This window comes from Pongo pygmaeus, chromosome 9 (genome assembly GCF_028885625.2).
Source record: "Pongo pygmaeus isolate AG05252 chromosome 9, NHGRI_mPonPyg2-v2.0_pri, whole genome shotgun sequence".
NCBI lineage: Eukaryota > Metazoa > Chordata > Mammalia > Primates > Hominidae > Pongo > Pongo pygmaeus.
This window is the reverse complement of record NC_072382.2, coordinates 101,716,192-101,734,541: the sequence shown is the minus strand read 5'-3', so window position 1 is coordinate 101,734,541 and position 18,350 is coordinate 101,716,192. Positions and strand designations below refer to the sequence as shown.

General features: G+C 34.6%; 1 protein-coding gene across 1 annotated transcript in view; it reads right to left on the bottom strand.

Moving 5' to 3' along the window:
- The window catches only part of CNTN5 (contactin 5), an 807,282-nt gene that overhangs the window by 156,098 nt on the left and 632,834 nt on the right, over positions 1-18,350 (bottom strand). The window contains exons 12-13 of the mRNA XM_063671374.1: positions 13,812-13,939; positions 11,409-11,584 (exon numbers count right to left, since the gene is read on the bottom strand). Of these exons, the coding sequence (XP_063527444.1) occupies positions 11,409-11,584; positions 13,812-13,939 (304 nt within the window). The remainder of the gene's footprint in view (positions 1-11,408; positions 11,585-13,811; positions 13,940-18,350) is intronic.

Sequence of the window (18,350 nt, the reverse complement as noted above, 5' to 3'; positions counted from 1 at the left end):
TCAAAATGTAAAACTGAACTGTTTGCTTATAAAAATCCTAAACCTTATGTGGTATTAAATAATAGGAACAATCTTTTATCTAAGAAGGCTTTCAAAAAACTAAAAAGAAAAATCTTTTTCATATATTATTCCTACAAGGTAAAAATTCCAGTATTCAGGGTCTTATTATATTATGCATTTCATCATTCTCCAGGTTAAATTGTATCTCCTAGATATATAGATATATGTAAGGCATTCTCCTTAAAATAACGCAATGCTTATAAAACATATCAGTATTTCTTCAACATGATAACTAGAATCCATTGTATTTTTCTCTTTTATGAGCAAGCAACTCCTGTGATTATTATCTCCAGGGGAAATAATTACTTTTAGGACAACATTAAAAATACTTAAATTTTAATGTGAAGTAAAATGAATAAACATGTTGATCACTGATATATTCTATAATTACAACAGAAGTTAGAAACTTCCCTCTGTTAACTAAAACTCTTTAACCAGAGGCTGAGGTGGGAGGATGGCTTGAGTCTGGGAGGTGGTGGCTGTAGTGAGCTGAGATTGTACCACTATGCTTTAGCATGGGCGACAGAGGGAGAGCCTGTCTCTCTTTTCTCTCTCTTTTCGTACGTATCTATATTTATAGATCTATATCTATAGATATCTATATATCATCTCGCCATATAGATCAGTGAGAGATATATAGATATCTATATATACAGTGATATATCTATCTGTCTGTCTATAATGATACATATATATTAGTCAATGTTTGTTTCTTGGAGACCTACTCTAAATGGCTAGTTTTTAGTTCATATACTCTTATGTCTAATGATTCCTTTAAGAACTACAAATATTTATTTGGTCTTTAATGTGCACCAGGTACTGTGTTGAAAGTCCAGCAAATAAGTATGTATGTTCCTAACTTTCAGAAACATAAAGACTAGAAGAGAAAAAAAAAATGAGCAAATGTTTAAAGCAGCATAGATCCTGGTGGCGGGATCTATAAGGTATAATGGAAGCACTGGGAAAGGACTTCAAGTTGCCTGGAGGCAAACGCTGCAGTTTGCACAGCTTACAAGTCAGGGAAGAGTATTTCTTGGCAGTGGGTCAGCAGGTGAGAACATGATATTTTCAGAGAATTATTATGCTTTGCTGTAAAATAATAAGAGAAAAATGTTGGAAGATGATGTTTGATATGTAGGCTGGAGTTAGATCCAAGATAGGGGGAGTGTGTTGGTGTGTGTGTGTGTGTGAGTGTGTGTGTACGTGCACATTTATGTAATTGGATGGGATGGGGAGGGGTAGTATGATAAAATCGGCTTGTTAGAAACATGGTAATGATTGTGATTATAGTGTAAAAGGTGGTGAGATGACAGCACTAGAAATAAGTGCTGGGAATAGGACTTTGACTCCAGGAATGGAGAAAAGGAATCAACAGATTCAAAATGGAATTAGTAATATTTGAAAATTTGATGGATATATGGGGGTAAAGAAAAGAATCTGAGACACTTCCAGCTACCTGACTTGAAAACTGGATTTTGGTGGCCAAAACTGTACATAAAACAATGCTGTAAATACATACTTATTAAGAACAGATATGATTTTAATGTCCAAAATGTGGATACCAATTATTTTCTTCAGAAGAATGATTGAGACCCTTGTACTCTACATTCTTTGCATCCACTTCAGTTGTTAAAGCAATGTAACATACTGCGTCTCATATCCATTTTGAGAGAAGCTTCAAAGCCTAAAAAGGGATGTTGATAAAAATGGGTTCACATACCATAAAATGAAACAATTACAGCAGCCAGAAGAATGAGCTTTAATTAATGGGAAAACACACCCACAGAACATCTGAAGAGGCAAGTGTAGTAGGGTATTTTAAGATGTTTTTCAAATAATTCTCAGTAACTTTTATGGGAGAATTTTAAACAATTTGATGATTTTATCTTACTGAACATATAATTTTAATGTTTTAATAGTGATCAAGTAAGTATAGTAGTAACAGATGTAGTTACCCTGCTAAAGAGGTAAGACTTCAGAGAATAACACCATCTTTTTTATCATCTCAGTGTTAAAAGACACGATGAAGAGTTACAGCTAGTTTTAGTTCTCTCTGTGCTTTACAACAGCAAATCAGATTTGGAACATCGCTCATGGCAATGAAGTTTTAAGTTCAAGGAAGCCCAAGTGATGATGGGGATTGTTTCATAAATGGGCCTGTGTTGCTCAGGTCTTCGTTAGGGAGGACCTCTACTTGTCTTCCTTCCTGGGGCTCAGTGTCCTCATTTATATGTAACTTGGCTGACTAAGAAACAGTGTAGTTACAGGAATCCAATGAAATAATACCTATGAGGGAAGAAGGGTAAAAAGGGCTGTTAAAAATGTAAAATTCTATTTAAATGTTTTAGCTTAGGTCTTACTCAGACAATGAAACTGTTTCAAACTTATTATAAAACAATTAAGGTTTTAATAATCTGATTTATATGGCTGCTTTAAATATATAAATATAAATATGTATCTATATTTAATACAAATATGTTTTCTGGCAAAGAGGCAGGAGATTGCCCATGATGGTGAAATGTATAAATATTTGAAAATTGGATCTCATATAGTGTAAATGTAACCACATAATCATAGTATAAACTTCATAAGAATGAGTAATTTTAGAAGAATACATGAAAATGTTACCAGCAATGGAAATAATTGACTCACAAATTCTAAAATGGATGAAGGATAATTATATTTTTCACAAGATAATACTAAATTTACTAAGTAGGAAATTAAAAATGTAATCTTGCTGAGTAGTTCTAGATAGGCCCTAGATCTGATAAATGATAATGTATTGGAGTTCAGTCCTAGTTTGGATAACTCTTGTATACAACAATTGTTTAAGTTTGGGAAAGTTGTTTATCTTTCTAAATTTCATTTTCTTGTTTTGTCAAACAACAATGACAACAACAATAACACAATCTGTATACCATAGCGTATTTGAGGGAAGTAAATGAAATAATATTTGAAAAGTCTAGCACATTGCCAGGTATCTATTAGGCATTCAATAGCTTAGAGCTGAGGCAAGGGGTCTGTTCTTTATAATTACCTCTATACACTAACCATCTCTGTGCATTGAGCATGAGATTGGGGTGGAGCACAGCTTGAGCCAGATAACTCTCTTTGACTGAGGGCAATTCCCAGAGCGGAACACTGCTGAGAGCTGTCAGCCACCAATATTCTCCATAGCTTGGGGAAGGAGTGGCTCAGTCTTGAAGGGAGAACCTGGGCAACACACCACAGCATCTACTACACTGGCTTATGGTATCTTCAGTTAAAGTTGACACATTAACTATCCTTCCAATTTCAATTCATTGGAATAGGCTCACGAGTAATATGAATAGTGAAAGAGAAGTAAAGGAAAACAAGAGGGAGGTAGAGATATATTGAAAAATTATCAAGATGTGAACAGCAGTCCCTTAAGATATAAATAAAAGAAAGTATCGATTATGTGTAAAGTTGAATATTGAGAAAAGATGGTTATTAGGCACCAAAGATAATTTAGGTACTCATTTCAGTAACTTGAACATTTGATATAAGTGGAAAGTGATAATGTTATAAAGAATGGATTTGATATTATTCATTTATTTGGTTATTCACTCATTCTGAACTTTTAATAGCATATATACAATTAAGACTTTTTTTTGCCTTCTAAAGTTTCTGTCAGATTGGAAAGGGAAAATGGTTTTAAAGCCAGGAGCCATTGATTGCTCTTCAATGTACAACTACAGGATAGTCGATAGAAATTTGCATGAGAAGTTTGTTATGTATATCAGAAAGACTGTTACGTCTAAGTAAGTCATTGTCAAAAGTAACTTGGAGTTAGGTGAGAATTTGGTTTAATAAACATCACGGAAATATTGGATTGACTTTACTGTCAAAGTTAACAACAGTGAATGCAACAACCCACTGTGGCCTACCAGTGATCACATTTCCCAATAATAGGCACTTCATTCCAGATAAATTCATGTTTTTGTTGGATTAAAAACAATCAACTCAGTGAGAATATAGGATTATTAAAAACTAGTCTGAGTTTATATAGGTATGAAATGGAAAAACAACATTGGAAAAACACGAAACCTCAAAAAGAGAAAACATATACAGTCCTAGATACATGTAAGCATTTTTTAAGTTTCTGGAGTTACTGAGCTAGAAGCATATTTAACTTTTGAAATTTACAACATAGGAGAGCAAATTCTAAGGAGTAAGGAGTGTCTTCTATTTCTCATTCTTCAATTTTTTTTCTATCCAATAACCTAAAACATCCTAGCTGGCTCTGGGAATTATGGTACTCTGATCCCCTCAGAGATTACAGAATCCAAGGTATTGATCTAATATTTCCCAGCATGCCCCCAACAAAAATTGCCTTCTCTGTCAGAGAGCTTTATATTCTCTCTCTGACAATAATAACAAAGACCTGCAGTTCTACACCAAAATAAAAATTTGCAAGGATACTAGTAACTATTCATAGCACATATAATGTTATGAAACCTGTCATAAAGATAAAACAGCTATCATCAAAAATGGAACTTCCAAATTAAGAAAAATACTCTGTATACCTACCATAATATAGGAAGTTTGTTTTGGTAGATTATGTTTAGATGAACAACATGCAGCCTATGAATTGGATGGCTAAGCCTGTCTTTTTATATGTGACAACTTGAAGACATTACCTGATTTTACTAATTTTGACAATCTACAGAAAGTGAAGAGGCACACTTCACATTTTGCTATGTGTGAAAAATCTGCTAATTAGAGTAAAATGGAGATGGTTAATCAATACAGCACTACTTTCCAATCCTGACTGCCCTGTGACCCACAGGAAGTAAGGGTCTCCCAATAACAGACTGTCTTAGATGTCATTAAGGCAGTCATCTTTCATTCAATTCTAAACTGTGCTAACGTGATATTCCATTTTCTGTAAAAAGTAAAAAAGCAAGGAAACAAACTATTCTGTTATGGAAACAGATTTTAACAGAATTTTATGCAGTATTTAATTATATTAAAACCTCCGAAATAATGTAGCAGTTGGCTAAGCAGAGAAAACGCTTTATATCAGGTTTTGTTTTTATTGAACCAGCATTGGCTGGCTGAATGGCTATTTTATGGACGTTCTTAGTACAAAGTGATGAAAAATAAAATTACTTATTAGCCCTTGCTTTTAGGATCCCCGCAGTTTATCAATACATGAAATATTATAGACTCACATAATTAAATGGCATATATTGGTCATATTCATAAACTATATGAAACATATATACATACCGAAAAAAAGATGGACATTCTTATTTGCTTTCGGAGTGATTTCTACTTTGAGAAGACAGTGAGTGGAGGCACATTTTTTAGCACATACAAGTCAGGGAGAATGAATATGGTGCACTTTTCTGGGATAGTCTGAATATTCTAAAACCTTTGAAGGTAACCTTTCTTCGTGAGGCTCCCCAAGTTTTGGTTGATGGTTATTGTATGTTTCTGTCCTATTAAAATTACACATTTTTTTTAAGTTAGGTGAAAGATTGGGAGGGAACACTAATACAGCAAATATGTGGCGGCCAGGAGGTTGGAATAGAAAATGGGCCGATTACTAGGTTGCCAGCGTTCAGAGCAGGACAAAGAAACAAGAGGTAGGACCTGAACTGATGAGAAAGGATAGGCCCTTAGTGAGACAGGGAAAGGGTAGCGCTCAGAGTCCATGGGACAACATTACATGAAAATGTGAATGTTACTAGCAAACATAATGAGTCAAAGAGACTGTGAGCCTTTGTTAGATCTTCTGCCCTTTCATGCACTTCCTGTTTAGTGGTGAAATGGCTCCGGGACTTCGCATGCCAAGTTGATGAAGAGGATGAAGCATTTGTTTATGAAACCCTTACAGCTTTGTGCCTTAGTTAACTGGCAGTAAGCAGTTTACTAAGCATTCCATTGATTTTTACACAATTAATATTTATCAATCAATCAGGAAACAGAATGTTGCCAATTGAGCACTTACTACGTTCTATTCAGAGACTTTTACTCCTTAGGAAATAGCTAATAATTCTGAAGAAGATAAACTAGGAGTAGAAGTGTCTGTAATAAGAAAATTAATATAGGCTAGAGCTTTTCAGCTAATATAAAATTCTCAAGGCGCTAAGGGGTTTATATTCTGTCTTTCTATTCACCTAATACTCCACAAAAATTCTGCATATGAATCAGACATGTTTCCTTATGAGGCTCATGCTTGGCATACAGGTGATCATAATTACTCCTACTTTCCAACCTTCTGACATTCAGAAATGATTGGTAATGAAATGAACTTTAGAGGAGTGAGTCCTCATCACTGAAAGGGTTAGGACATACCCTAGTGATACTGAAAGAGACTTCCGGTACCAGCCTAGGCCAAACTCAATAATCTCTAAGATCCAGCACAACCCTGAGATACAATATCTTTTCTCACCTTAGATTGCCTTCCTTTTTCTTCTGTGACTATTCTAATGCTACTCGCTGAGGTCTAGGTCAGGTAGCATGTTTTCCCCAAATAACATTACTTCATATGGCTGTTAAGAGGAATCAGTGAGCTATTGTGTGTGTGTGTGTGTGTGTGTGTGTGTGTGTGTGTGTCTAAACAGACATACAGTATCCCTCTATCTTAGCTCAGTGCTTGGCACATAGGTGTTCAATTATTTATTTTGCTTTTCTCCACAATGACAAAATATCACATTAATATCTATCTTTCTAGTCTTCAACAAAATTTGGCTGTGATTTTAAAAGTTAGTAATTGTTTTTATGGTCACATTTTTCTTGAATTGCTTAATGTCTTGCATTATCTTTATGTTTACTCAAGACTAGAATCAAACCTTCCTTTTATTTTTATTTCCCACAGTTTATAGACAAAGGCTGAACACATAATAAGTGGTCAATGAATATGGAGAGGGTTTATAAAGGAGAGTGAACAAATGTGTAGTTTAAAACTCACATGATATTGAATCTTATTACCCCAATTTATGTGGCCTGGAAAAGTCTTATTCTTCAGTTTCCTCATTAAAAAATGGGCTCAAAATTCCCATTCTGCCTTCCTACATGTATTGCTATAACCAGAGAATTGGGTAAATGTGAAGGACCATACAGCTATATAGCACTTTGGCTCAGTTGCCTATTTGATTGCAATTTATCAAGTTCGCAATGAAAAGGGCAATTCTTCTCTAGTGGACCATTCTGACAACAAATGCATGAGATATTCTTCTGTGTTAAAAAAGCAGCAAATTGCAGGCCACCATGATATTCAGTGTAACACTTCTTTATGCATTATAAAGATAGAAACTTTCTTATATCCTATATGAATAATTAGAGGATTTCAAGTCACTGGAAAACAGTGGCTCACCACAGTCCTCCATTAAGACTGTGGCTCTGGGGCCACATGACAATGCTCAATAGCTCAGATGCTATTCAGATATCCTGAGAGGAATCAGAGGTTCTTGCAGACCTCTGATCAACATAAACTCTCATGTCAGCACACCATAGTAAATGCTTTTATTTGGTTACAGGATGGTTATTTAAGGTCAACACTTACTTACAATGATTATCTCCTTATTATAACCTCTACTTAACAGGTCTACACTGAATGTAAAACCCACAAACTAGTCAATCAATCCCTGCTCCACACAGCTGTCAGAATTATCTTCCTAAAAACAAATCTGAATCATGTGAATCCCTGCTGTACTCAAAATACAAATCAAATTTTATAGCTCAGAAATCAGTGCCTTTGAGGCCTCTGCTGCTTTCCTTTAAACTTATTCAACAAATACTGACTTATTGTCTGCTACACACCCTCACTGGTTCCTCACTGTCCCCAAAACACGCACTAAGCTCTTCTGCCCTTCTGTGTTTGCGTGACCTGCTCGCTCTGTCTGAAATGCCGTTTCTCCTAGGCACCTGGTGAAATCCTTCCCAGCCAGGTCCATTTCAAATACCAACCCCTTCTAACAGCTGTATGCACATAGTTCTCTGGTGTAGCTCTATTATAGCAGATCATAGCCCATACTGCAATTTCTACCCCTAAATGGTGCTCTCTTAGGTGTGAAGGGCTATGCCTTTTATTTTGGATCTCCATCCCCCAACAGCACTTAGCCTGTAGAACTAAAAAGATTTAAAATCTTAAGAATATCCTCACTAGCCTATCACATTCAGTTTATTCAAAAAATTTGCCAAAAAAAGGATTTGGATGAATTGGATCAAATGTTTATGTACTAATTGATTGCTTCTCCCCTTTCAGCAGTGACTTCCAATAATGGATTCACTCCAAATTAGTCAAATTGCTGAGTTTGTAAAACATGGCCTAAGAGGGCAACATAAATAGTAGAAGCATTTTCATTATGAATGTTTTAATTTAAACACAATTTTTAATTTAAAGCAATACTATTATTTTTTAGCCTGATGTGATCATATGTTTATGCACTCTGTTGAAATGCAGTTCAAAGCAATCATCTATTTTAAAACATAACAATGTGCATTGTATATAGATGTGTATGTATATAGATGTATACAATGTACATTGTATATAGATTGTATATGAAGGCTACATAAAATAATTGACTAGAGATTTATATGCAAACTAATGTCTGTGTATAAAAGATACCAGTACAGCTAGTTGAAAAATAGGGAACATTAGTAAGTCATATTTTGGCATCTACAAAATACTAAATATTGTTATCTCTTTTTCCCACCCGAGAGGTTTAGTTAGTTTAAGTTACCTCATGCAGTGGTAATGTGTTTTTCTTCTGATTCACTGTCATTCACTCACCCACTGGCAGGGTTCTGTCCCAGGACAGTTAGCCTAGACAGTGCTCCAATCATAGGCATACCCTATTCCTGCTTAAGTCCCAGAATCCCATTTTCATTTTTTTACTCTGCTGAGATAAGTTAGACACCTTAGGAGATCCTTTAAGATTCTTCAATGACTCTTCTTGGAAACTCAAAGCAGGCCTTAAGTCACCCCACTTGGCTCTCTTCTCAGCCCTATCCTGTCCCTCTGACTCCCAGAGATTATCCTTGGTCTCACAGAAAGAAGGTATCCACAAGCCCAGAAGGCCTCCCAAATCTCCCTTCTTCATAACATTTTTATATGTTTTCTCCTAAAGCATTATTTTCCAGACATACTTTACACGAGAAGGGCAGAAGGGAAATAGAATGTTGTTCTTTCCATTCTTTGCCTTTTTATTGTCATACAATGGTCTTTTCTCTGGTGTGTGTCCTTGAAGCCAGCCAAGACTCAGTGTTTGAAGTAACTGAGAGAAAGGTGATAGATAATTTCTTATACATGCCATAGTTTTGAAGCTTCCATATATTTTAAAGTACATATGCATACTAAAAGCATATTTTGGCTTTATACCTTAAAGCTAAATGTTTTTCTCCCTTCTCAGTACCATAATTTGCTTTCTTCTATCTCAGAGTTTATCATTACTGTCTCTAATCCAGAGCCTAATTTCAAAGTGGGCTGTAATTATATGGGTTTGCGTGGAATAAGGAGTCCATTTTGCACTCTCTGGGGCAAGGAAATTATATATGCAAAGAAGAATACAGCAGATGTTCTTAACTGCCAGCTTTATGGAAAAAAAAAGGTATTTATTGATTCAAATGAATGACATCAACCTAAATATATCTATGTCTAAGGGACAAAAACAATAATTCATGTAACTTCACCAGGTACATTAATTTTTATATTGGTATTATAAAATAAAGAGGAGGATTACTTATAAGAAGGGGGCTATTTATTTTTAGACGTATTTTTTCTTTTTAGATATATGATCACTCAAAAGGGATGTTTGCAGACAATCCTAAGAAGATATTTTTCTTATGGGATTTTTTTAATCAATATGTGATATTTTAAAATTAAATTTTCTTGGTCTGTTTTACATCATCAATGTTATAAAATGTGTAGGAAAAATACTGTAGGAAGGAATTATCAACCCAAGGTAAAGGAAGAGGAAAACCATAAAGCAGAGCAAAATGTGTTTAATTTAACACAATTTAAATACTTTACATATAACTTGGATATTAACAATTAAAATTAGCTCATTTAATGAGATGGTGAACAATGTAGTTGGCAATTGTTTCTTATTTATATACTCTCTCCTATTAATTGGAAAGTAAATCAGGAAGAAAGGAATAGTTTTGAAGAAAGTGGGCTAATTTTTGTTACATTGGAAAATGCAACAAAGAGAGCTCATCTTTACTCTTCTACTAATATACATTTACCAAATTCTAAGGTAAGAAGCTATCTTAGAAATTATCTGGTGTAACTTTTTCACTTTATTTCTCCAGAAATTAATGCCCAGGCAAATCATGTGACTGGCTTTATGTTACACAGCCGATTAGAGATTAAGCTGGGATTTGATCCAGAGAATTCCTGACTTTGGATTTAGGGCTTTTTTTTTTTTTTCGTTGTATCCCATAACCTTTAAAATAAAATCCAATTGACAATGAGTTTAAATACTTGGGCTCACTAAAGCTGTGGTTTTCCAATGCTTCTCAAAGTGTTTCGGGATGGATCAACTGATACTAATAAGTATGCAACAGCATTTTAAATCCAATTTGTAGGCAAAAATTGTATTTGGCTCCATCTCTTTAGCCAATATAGAAGGAAGATTCCAGCCAAAGTCGCTCTTTTTCTGCCACCCCAGTTCCATCTGTCTTTCTCCTCCCTCTCTCATTATGTTACTCTATTACATTTTAAACAAGTCCATGTGGGGAAGGGGCCTCTTTTCACTTCTCTAGAGTTAAAGCGCTGTGATGGTTCTGTAGGATTTGGTTCAAGAGATTTCCCACTCCATTTGGTTGATTGCCATGTAGGTACACAATATAAAAGAAGATATTAAGAAAAAAATGGCAGAAAAGAAATGAGTATATCTTTGAATACTGACTTAAGGCTAATGTGCATTTATGACTATGAGTTGCATGTTTAATCTCTATAGCTTGTAAGAAATTAAAGAAACTCCAAAAATTACTGTTCTTGAGGAGGACAGGCAGGCATTTTATTTATTTATTTTATCATAATTACTGTTAACGATGCTTTAAAGAATGCAATCGCCACTTTATGTAGCAACATAACTTTTGAGAAGTATTGTGTAAATATTAAACAAAAGTGGCAAAGAAACCAGATTTACATGATGAGGTATTCTCAATTTTTTACTGGGGGTTTTAAAATAATTACATATTACTTTCAGTTTGACATAACATAAAATAATGGAAGAAAGTAATTGTTTTTATCAAGTTGATGTTTGTCCTGTTTTTTTTTTCTTAGCATTTCATAGCTAAGCAAGGTCTTACATTTGATTCAAAATTTCTAAAGTTATCATTACTAAAGGAATAAAAGTGTATTCACTTACGGCCCTGATGCTTTCAAAATGTCCACCCTCTTCCTCGAAATCAATAGGCTGTCCTTTCAGAGTCCAGTAGAAAGTGACATCCAAACTAGCATCATGAATTGCTTTGCAGTTAAGGACAATGCTTTCTCCCACTGTCAATTCTGTTCTTTTAGGAGTAAGTTCTATCCTTGTAGGTTCTATAGAAACAAAAATACATTAATTAACATAATCAACCTGTTGTGTTACCATACATTATATTTTGCATGATATAATTGAGAAAAGAAGAAATCTATACAATACAATTGCTCCAGATACATATACCAGATTTTTTACACCTTTCTTTATTAGCTTTTGGATGCTAGGGCATATTACCATGCTTTTGTAGGGGACAAATGATTTAAGAGCCTCTGTTCCTATCAAGAATGTAACTTGGATTTTAAAAAGACAAGAGACTACCTAATTAGAAGCAGCATTTGATATTATGGAAGCAGGAACATTAGAAAAAAAGAAGAGGCTGTAGTCTCTCTGACCACTTTCAAGGCCCATTAAGTAAATAAATAAAAGAATTTTTACAATAAAAAGGTTATATGTTTCAGAAAGAATTCAGAGAGGGTTCACTTCCTTAAAGATGAGAGGAGGCTACAGGGCAATAGAAAGCACCTCCCTCCAAATAACTATCTTAACAGAGATAAAAATATAATACTACAACGACGCTACCTTGTATTTGCTTTACACTCGACAAAAAGCTTTTAGGAGTAGAAAAGTATTTATTTTATAATCAGAAGAACGTACCTGTTTTTGTATCTTTGCTGTATTGTAGATGGCTTAATTGACATATATGAAGAAAGGTAGAAACACTGAATGGAAATGTTTTTAGAAAACAATGTTTATGTTTAACTCCTTAATGATTCAGTTAAATTTTAAAAACACACTTTTTTACTGGGTTTAGAGCAACTTTGAACCAATAAAGGCGAATACAGGCTTTACATTTAGGAGTTAAGTTAGTGATTAGCTGATTACAAGATGATGTGTTTTAAATATAGTAGAGAGGTGATGAAGATTTTGGTTTTGTCTTCTTTCCTAATTAGATTCCTGGTCACAGATACCTCAAGACAATTAACACAGTGATTAACAGTTGGCTTAAGTTTCCTATTCTAGGTCTATTGTTTGCAACAGTGCAGTCTGATGAAACATCACTCCTAACCACTGATCAGATCCTTTAATGTTCCATGTCCTTCTAAGCAGTCACTGAGAAAAAAATGGAATCCTGGGACAGGAATGTCACTGTAAATATTAACATTCTGGAAGTCAAATGTTCCATATGGCATTCTAAGTTCTGGCCTCATCAGAGAAGACAGATAAATGCAGTACACTGTAGTTTAAATTTTGTGGGGATTGGAGTGTTCTGAGTAAATAATTGAACTCATGATCAAGAAAATAACATTTTTGTTGTTACTTTAAAAATGTCTTTGGATCTAGTGTTGCCTTATTACAAAATGGACCGACTAGCACACAGAAGGAATAAGAACTGAAAGGCTGCGTTTGAGTCCAGTAATGCATTATATAAATGAAAGTATATTTTACATTTTGTTCTTTTCTTTCTTGATGTTCTCTCTTCTAAAATATCAGAGTACTGGCTATTTTAATTACATTTTTATTTTAAAGACAGAAAATAATATTTTTATATTTTTATGGCCAGAGTATGGTTTGCCATATGATACATGCACAATGAAAACAATTAAAGATACACGTGAAAAACACCTGAAGGGACTGCCTAAGATAGATTTTCTGTCACTAAACAATGACATAGAGCCTCAACAGAATGTTCTAGGCTTGAAATCGAGCTCATTTTAGAACTATAAAATGAATGGAAACATATAAGCAGTAATATTAATATTGCTTATATAAAATAAAGGCATATAAAAATTTCATTGATACAGACATCAACAAACAGCTCTGGACCCAGTTTATCTAATGCGAAGTCCTATATCACACCTCCATCATATTCTCCTGCTGCTGCTCCTTTCTGTCCCAAATCCCTAGTTGAACTGATAACAGAGTAACTGATTGATAACTGATTGACGCTAAAATTATTCTTGGTAGAGGAAAAATATTTTTATACTGTTGGCATACTTTTAAATTTTGAGACACTGACTAAAACTTCAGAAAGCTTGCCTCATTCTCTCACAAATTTTATTCAAAGCAAAATAAAATTTCTGCCAATAAGAGGTTCCTTCCTTTTTGGTACCCCAAATGGTGGAAAGTAACAATTTGGCTGTTGTAGTTCTATGTTTGCAATGTATTTTATAAACAGAAGCATGCACACACTTAAGTCCGAACATATATGCATTTATATTATATTTATTCTCTTTCTGATAAGACCATGAGACTATGCTTGTAAAACATTTACCCGTGCTGTCTTACCTTTTACAGATAGCGAAGCTATAATTTCAGCAGAACCAAAGACGTTTTCCCCTCGGCAAACATATTTTCCCTCATCTGATTTGGAAGCATTTAGGATCCGTAGACTCCCGTCTGGAAGAATAGCTATTCTGAAAATTATTTAAAAAAAGTTTTTTTTTTTTTTCTGTTTTACTGCAATCAGCTAAATAGTAAGAACCAATGATGAAGTCTAAAACCATTTCTAGGGTGATAATAAGTAAGATAAAGGATCACTGTGAAAATATGCAGTGATAGTAGAAATATTTTATCCTTCAAGAAGTATAATAAACTTACTTAAATCTTCTTATATTCAAAAAGGTTAAGGAGTAACAAGATATTTTTCTTTTGACATTTTTTGACAGTTAATTTTAAAACTTGCAGAAGGGGTGACCCTGAGTTTGGTTATTAGAACTTGTTACTACAATATCACCCAGTGATATTTTAATATTAAGCTTGAGTATTTCACCTAAAACCAAGAGTGACCTCAAAAGTCAAATACAAAAAAAAAGCATAAAAACATAGAGGAGTATAAGTACAGAACACAAAATTAATTGTATACAGCCAAGAGATGATTTATGGCAGTTATTCTGTGTTGCCACCAGAGTAGCCAGAGTATGAAAATGCAACCTGATACCTGGGCTGCTTGCACTGCACTTTTTAAACATAAGAATATGATATCTAAGTTTGCATTTGGGCTCTTTCAAGACCTTTGTTAAAACTGGACCTTCACTTTCATATGAAGGTGAAAAATTAAAGCATTGTTAAAAATTTTTAGAAGTTCAGTGAAAATGAGGCTGACATTTGGAATTAACATATTCCCCTGTGTATTTATTCCAGGATTATACAGATTTCAGATTTAATTAGTACTTTTGTCCTTTTCTCCCTTCTATGCTCCAGAAATATAACCTATTATTTCACCAGTGCATCGACCTACTCCGGCAACCTGAAACATAATAGACACGGCTGTTGTGGTTTTAGTGAATATGCCACTAGCTTTCGGTAAGAACCAGTAGCCCCTGTGAACTTTAAAATCCTAAAATTGGATCCTCCTGATTCTAAGAAGGACAATTTATTCCATGGCAGTATGATAATATTAAACTATTTGAGATTTAGAAATAATGACTAAATGTTTAGTCAACATTCTTTATGTTATTTTAAAATGTGTATTCAATCTTGCCAATTAACCGGAGCGCATGGTTATTTAGACCATTGAACTTCATAACAGTTGATATTAGATTCTAGGCTGCTGAAAAAAAACTGCCTAGGAATTTATACTTACATATTTTCATCAATAAAGATATCGGTTTGAAAACATATGGTTTCCAATATGGATCAAACTTGATTTATGATGTGTAGGAAGGAAGACAAATTTAGAAAAAAGCCAAACTAGAAATGGTGAACTTTATTTTGTCATTTAAGTCTAAGAGAGACGCGAGCTTAAAACATTTGAAAAACACAATGCTCTTAAGAGTAATGTAATGCATTCAAGATCATCAATGAAAAGTTCTATTCATTATATAGTGTTCATTTGCTATGAAAATGAAATGTTATTTATTCCATTTCAACCCCAAAGATACCTATGCTTACAAAACAATGTATTAGAAAGCAAAAGTTATACTTTGTAAACAAACAAGCGTCCTCTTGTAGGAATTACAGATGGTTGACATTAATTTGTACTGATTGTTAATATCTTGAAAATATGTGGATTTTACCGACTGGAGTGAATTCTAATCTAGCAGGTAAGAAGTTTGGCTTAAAAGTTTACTTCCTTTAAAGAAATAAATGTGTCACAGACACTGGCAGTATTATAGTTTTTGATTTAAGAGGAGTGCTTTCTTACTGACAGGAGGCAACATTTAACATAAACTATTAAAGACAGTTTATGAATGCCCTGTACTTTAGGCCCCTGATCCACTTGGGGATGCAGAATTTTGAGTACCACAACTTTTTTTTTAAATTCAATTTATTTATTTATTTTATAATTTTAACTTTTATTTTAGATCTAGGGGATACATACGCAGGTTTGTTACCTGGGTGGACATATTGCATGATGCTGAGGTTTCGGATTGATTGATCCTGTCGCCCAGGGTACAGCACAGTACCCAATAGTTAGTTTTTCAACTCTTGCCCCACTTCCTCCCTCTCTCCTTTAGTAGTCTCCAGTTTTTATTGTTGCCATTTTAATGTCCATGAGTTCCCATTGTTTACCTCCCACTTAAGAGTGAGAACATGTGGCATTTGTTTTCTGTTGCCATGTTAATTCGCTTTGGATAATGGCCTCCAGTTGCATCCATGTTGTTGCAAAGGACATGATCTCGTTCATTTTTATGGCTGGCTAGTATTCCATAGTGTATATGTACCACATTTTCTTTATATAATCCACCATTGATGGGCACATAGGTTGACTCGATGTCTTCGTTATTGTGACTAATGCTACAATGAACATATGAGTGAATGTTTCATTTTGGTAGAACTATTTATTTTCTTTTGGATATATTACCAGTAATGGGATTGCTGAGTTGAATAGCAGTTTAAGTTCTTTGAGGAATCTCCAAACTGCTTTCCACAGTGGCTGCACTAGTTTACATTCCCACCAACAGTATGTAAACATTCCCTCTTCTCCACAGCCTCACCAGCATCTGTTGTTTTTGTCTTTTTAATGACAGCCATTTTGACTGGTGTGAGATGGTGTCTCATTATGGCTTTGATTTGCATTTCTCTGATGATTAGTAATGTGGATCACTTTTTCGTATGTTTGTTGGCCTCTTGTCTGTTTTGTTGTTGTTTTAAGACAGAGTCTCACTCTGTCACCCAGACTGGAGTACAGTGGTGCAATCACAGCTCGCTGCAGCCTCAACCTCTGGGGGATGCAAGGGATCCTCCTGCCTCAGGTCTCTCCTCGCCCCCTGTGGTCTGCTACACCCGGCTAATTTTTGCATGTTTTGTAGAGATATGGTTTTGCCATGTTGGCCCGTCTGGTCTTGAACTCCTGGCTTCAAGTGATTTGCCCACCTTGGCCTCCCAAAGTGCTGGGATTACAGGAGTGAGCCACTGCACCTGGCTGGCCTCTTGTATGTCTTCCTGTGAGAAGTGTCTGTTCATGTCTTTTGCTCTTTTAATGGGGTTGTTTTTCAGTTGTTTAATTGTTTATGTTCCTCATAGATTCTGGATATCAGACCTTTGTTGTGTGCACAGTTTGAGAATATTTTCTTCCATTCTGCAGGCTATTTACTATATTGATAGTTTCTTTTGCTCTGCGGAAGCTCTTTAGTTTAATTAGGTCACACTTGTCAATGTTTTTTGCTGTGGTTACAATTACTTTTGAGGACTTAGTCACAAACGTCCCAAGGCCAGTGTCCAGAATGATGTTTCCTAATTTTTCTTTTAGGATTCTTATACTTTGAGGTCTTACATTTACATTTTTAATCCATTTTTAGTTAATTATTGTATATGGTGAGAGGTAGGGGTCCAGTTTCATTCTTTTGCATATGACTTGTCAGCGATCCAAACACCATTTATTGACTAAGAAGTCCTTTCCTCATTACTTATTTTTGTCAACTTTGGTAAGATGACTGTAGATGTGGAGCTTTATTTCTGGTTTCTTTATTCAGTTCCATTGGTCTATGTGTCTGTTTTTGTACTAGTACCATGCTGTTTTAGTTACTGTAACCTTATACTACAGTTTGAAGTCCTGCAATATGATGCCTCCAGCTTTCTACTTTCTGCTTAGAAATACTTTGGTTATTTGGGCTGTTTTATGGTTTCACATGAATTTTAGAATAGGTTTTTCTAGTTCCATAAAAAAAAAAAAAACATTGGCAGCTTGATAGGAATAGTGTTGAATCTGTAGATTGTTTTGGGCAGTACGGCCGTCTTAATACTGATTTTTCCAGCTTTGCTGACAATCTGATTCTATACCTGGAAAACCCTAAAGACTCTGCCAAATGGCTCCTGGAACTGATAAACAACTCCATTAAAGTTACAGGATACAAAATTGATGTACAAAACTCAACAGCATTTCTATACACAACAAGCAAGAGTGAAATGAAGAACATAATCCAATTTACAATAGCTGCAAAAAAATTAAAATACCTAAGACTATATGTAACTAAGGAGGTGACAGATCTCTATAAGGAGAACTATAAAACACTGCTGAAAGAGGTAATAGAAGACACACACAAATGGAAAAAACATTCCACAATGTTTTTTGTCTGTTAAGTGGCTGTGTCATTTCTCCAAAATTCTGTCTACTGATTCAAATTGAAAATGCTTACCAGCTGAGCTTATTTTTTTTAACTTCACAAAAATACAGATTAGATCATGTGATTTACATTACAATGTGTGGTTATTGCACACATAATTACTTAGATAATTTAATATTGAATTAATACTTCCTTACAATAGAGCCCCTTTATCTTCACTCCTCTGCTATTACCATGTGGCTTTTACATTACAGAATTTTCATATATGGGGATTAATTCTGCTCAGACATCCTTTGACTTGAAGAAAGGGAGTGAAGGG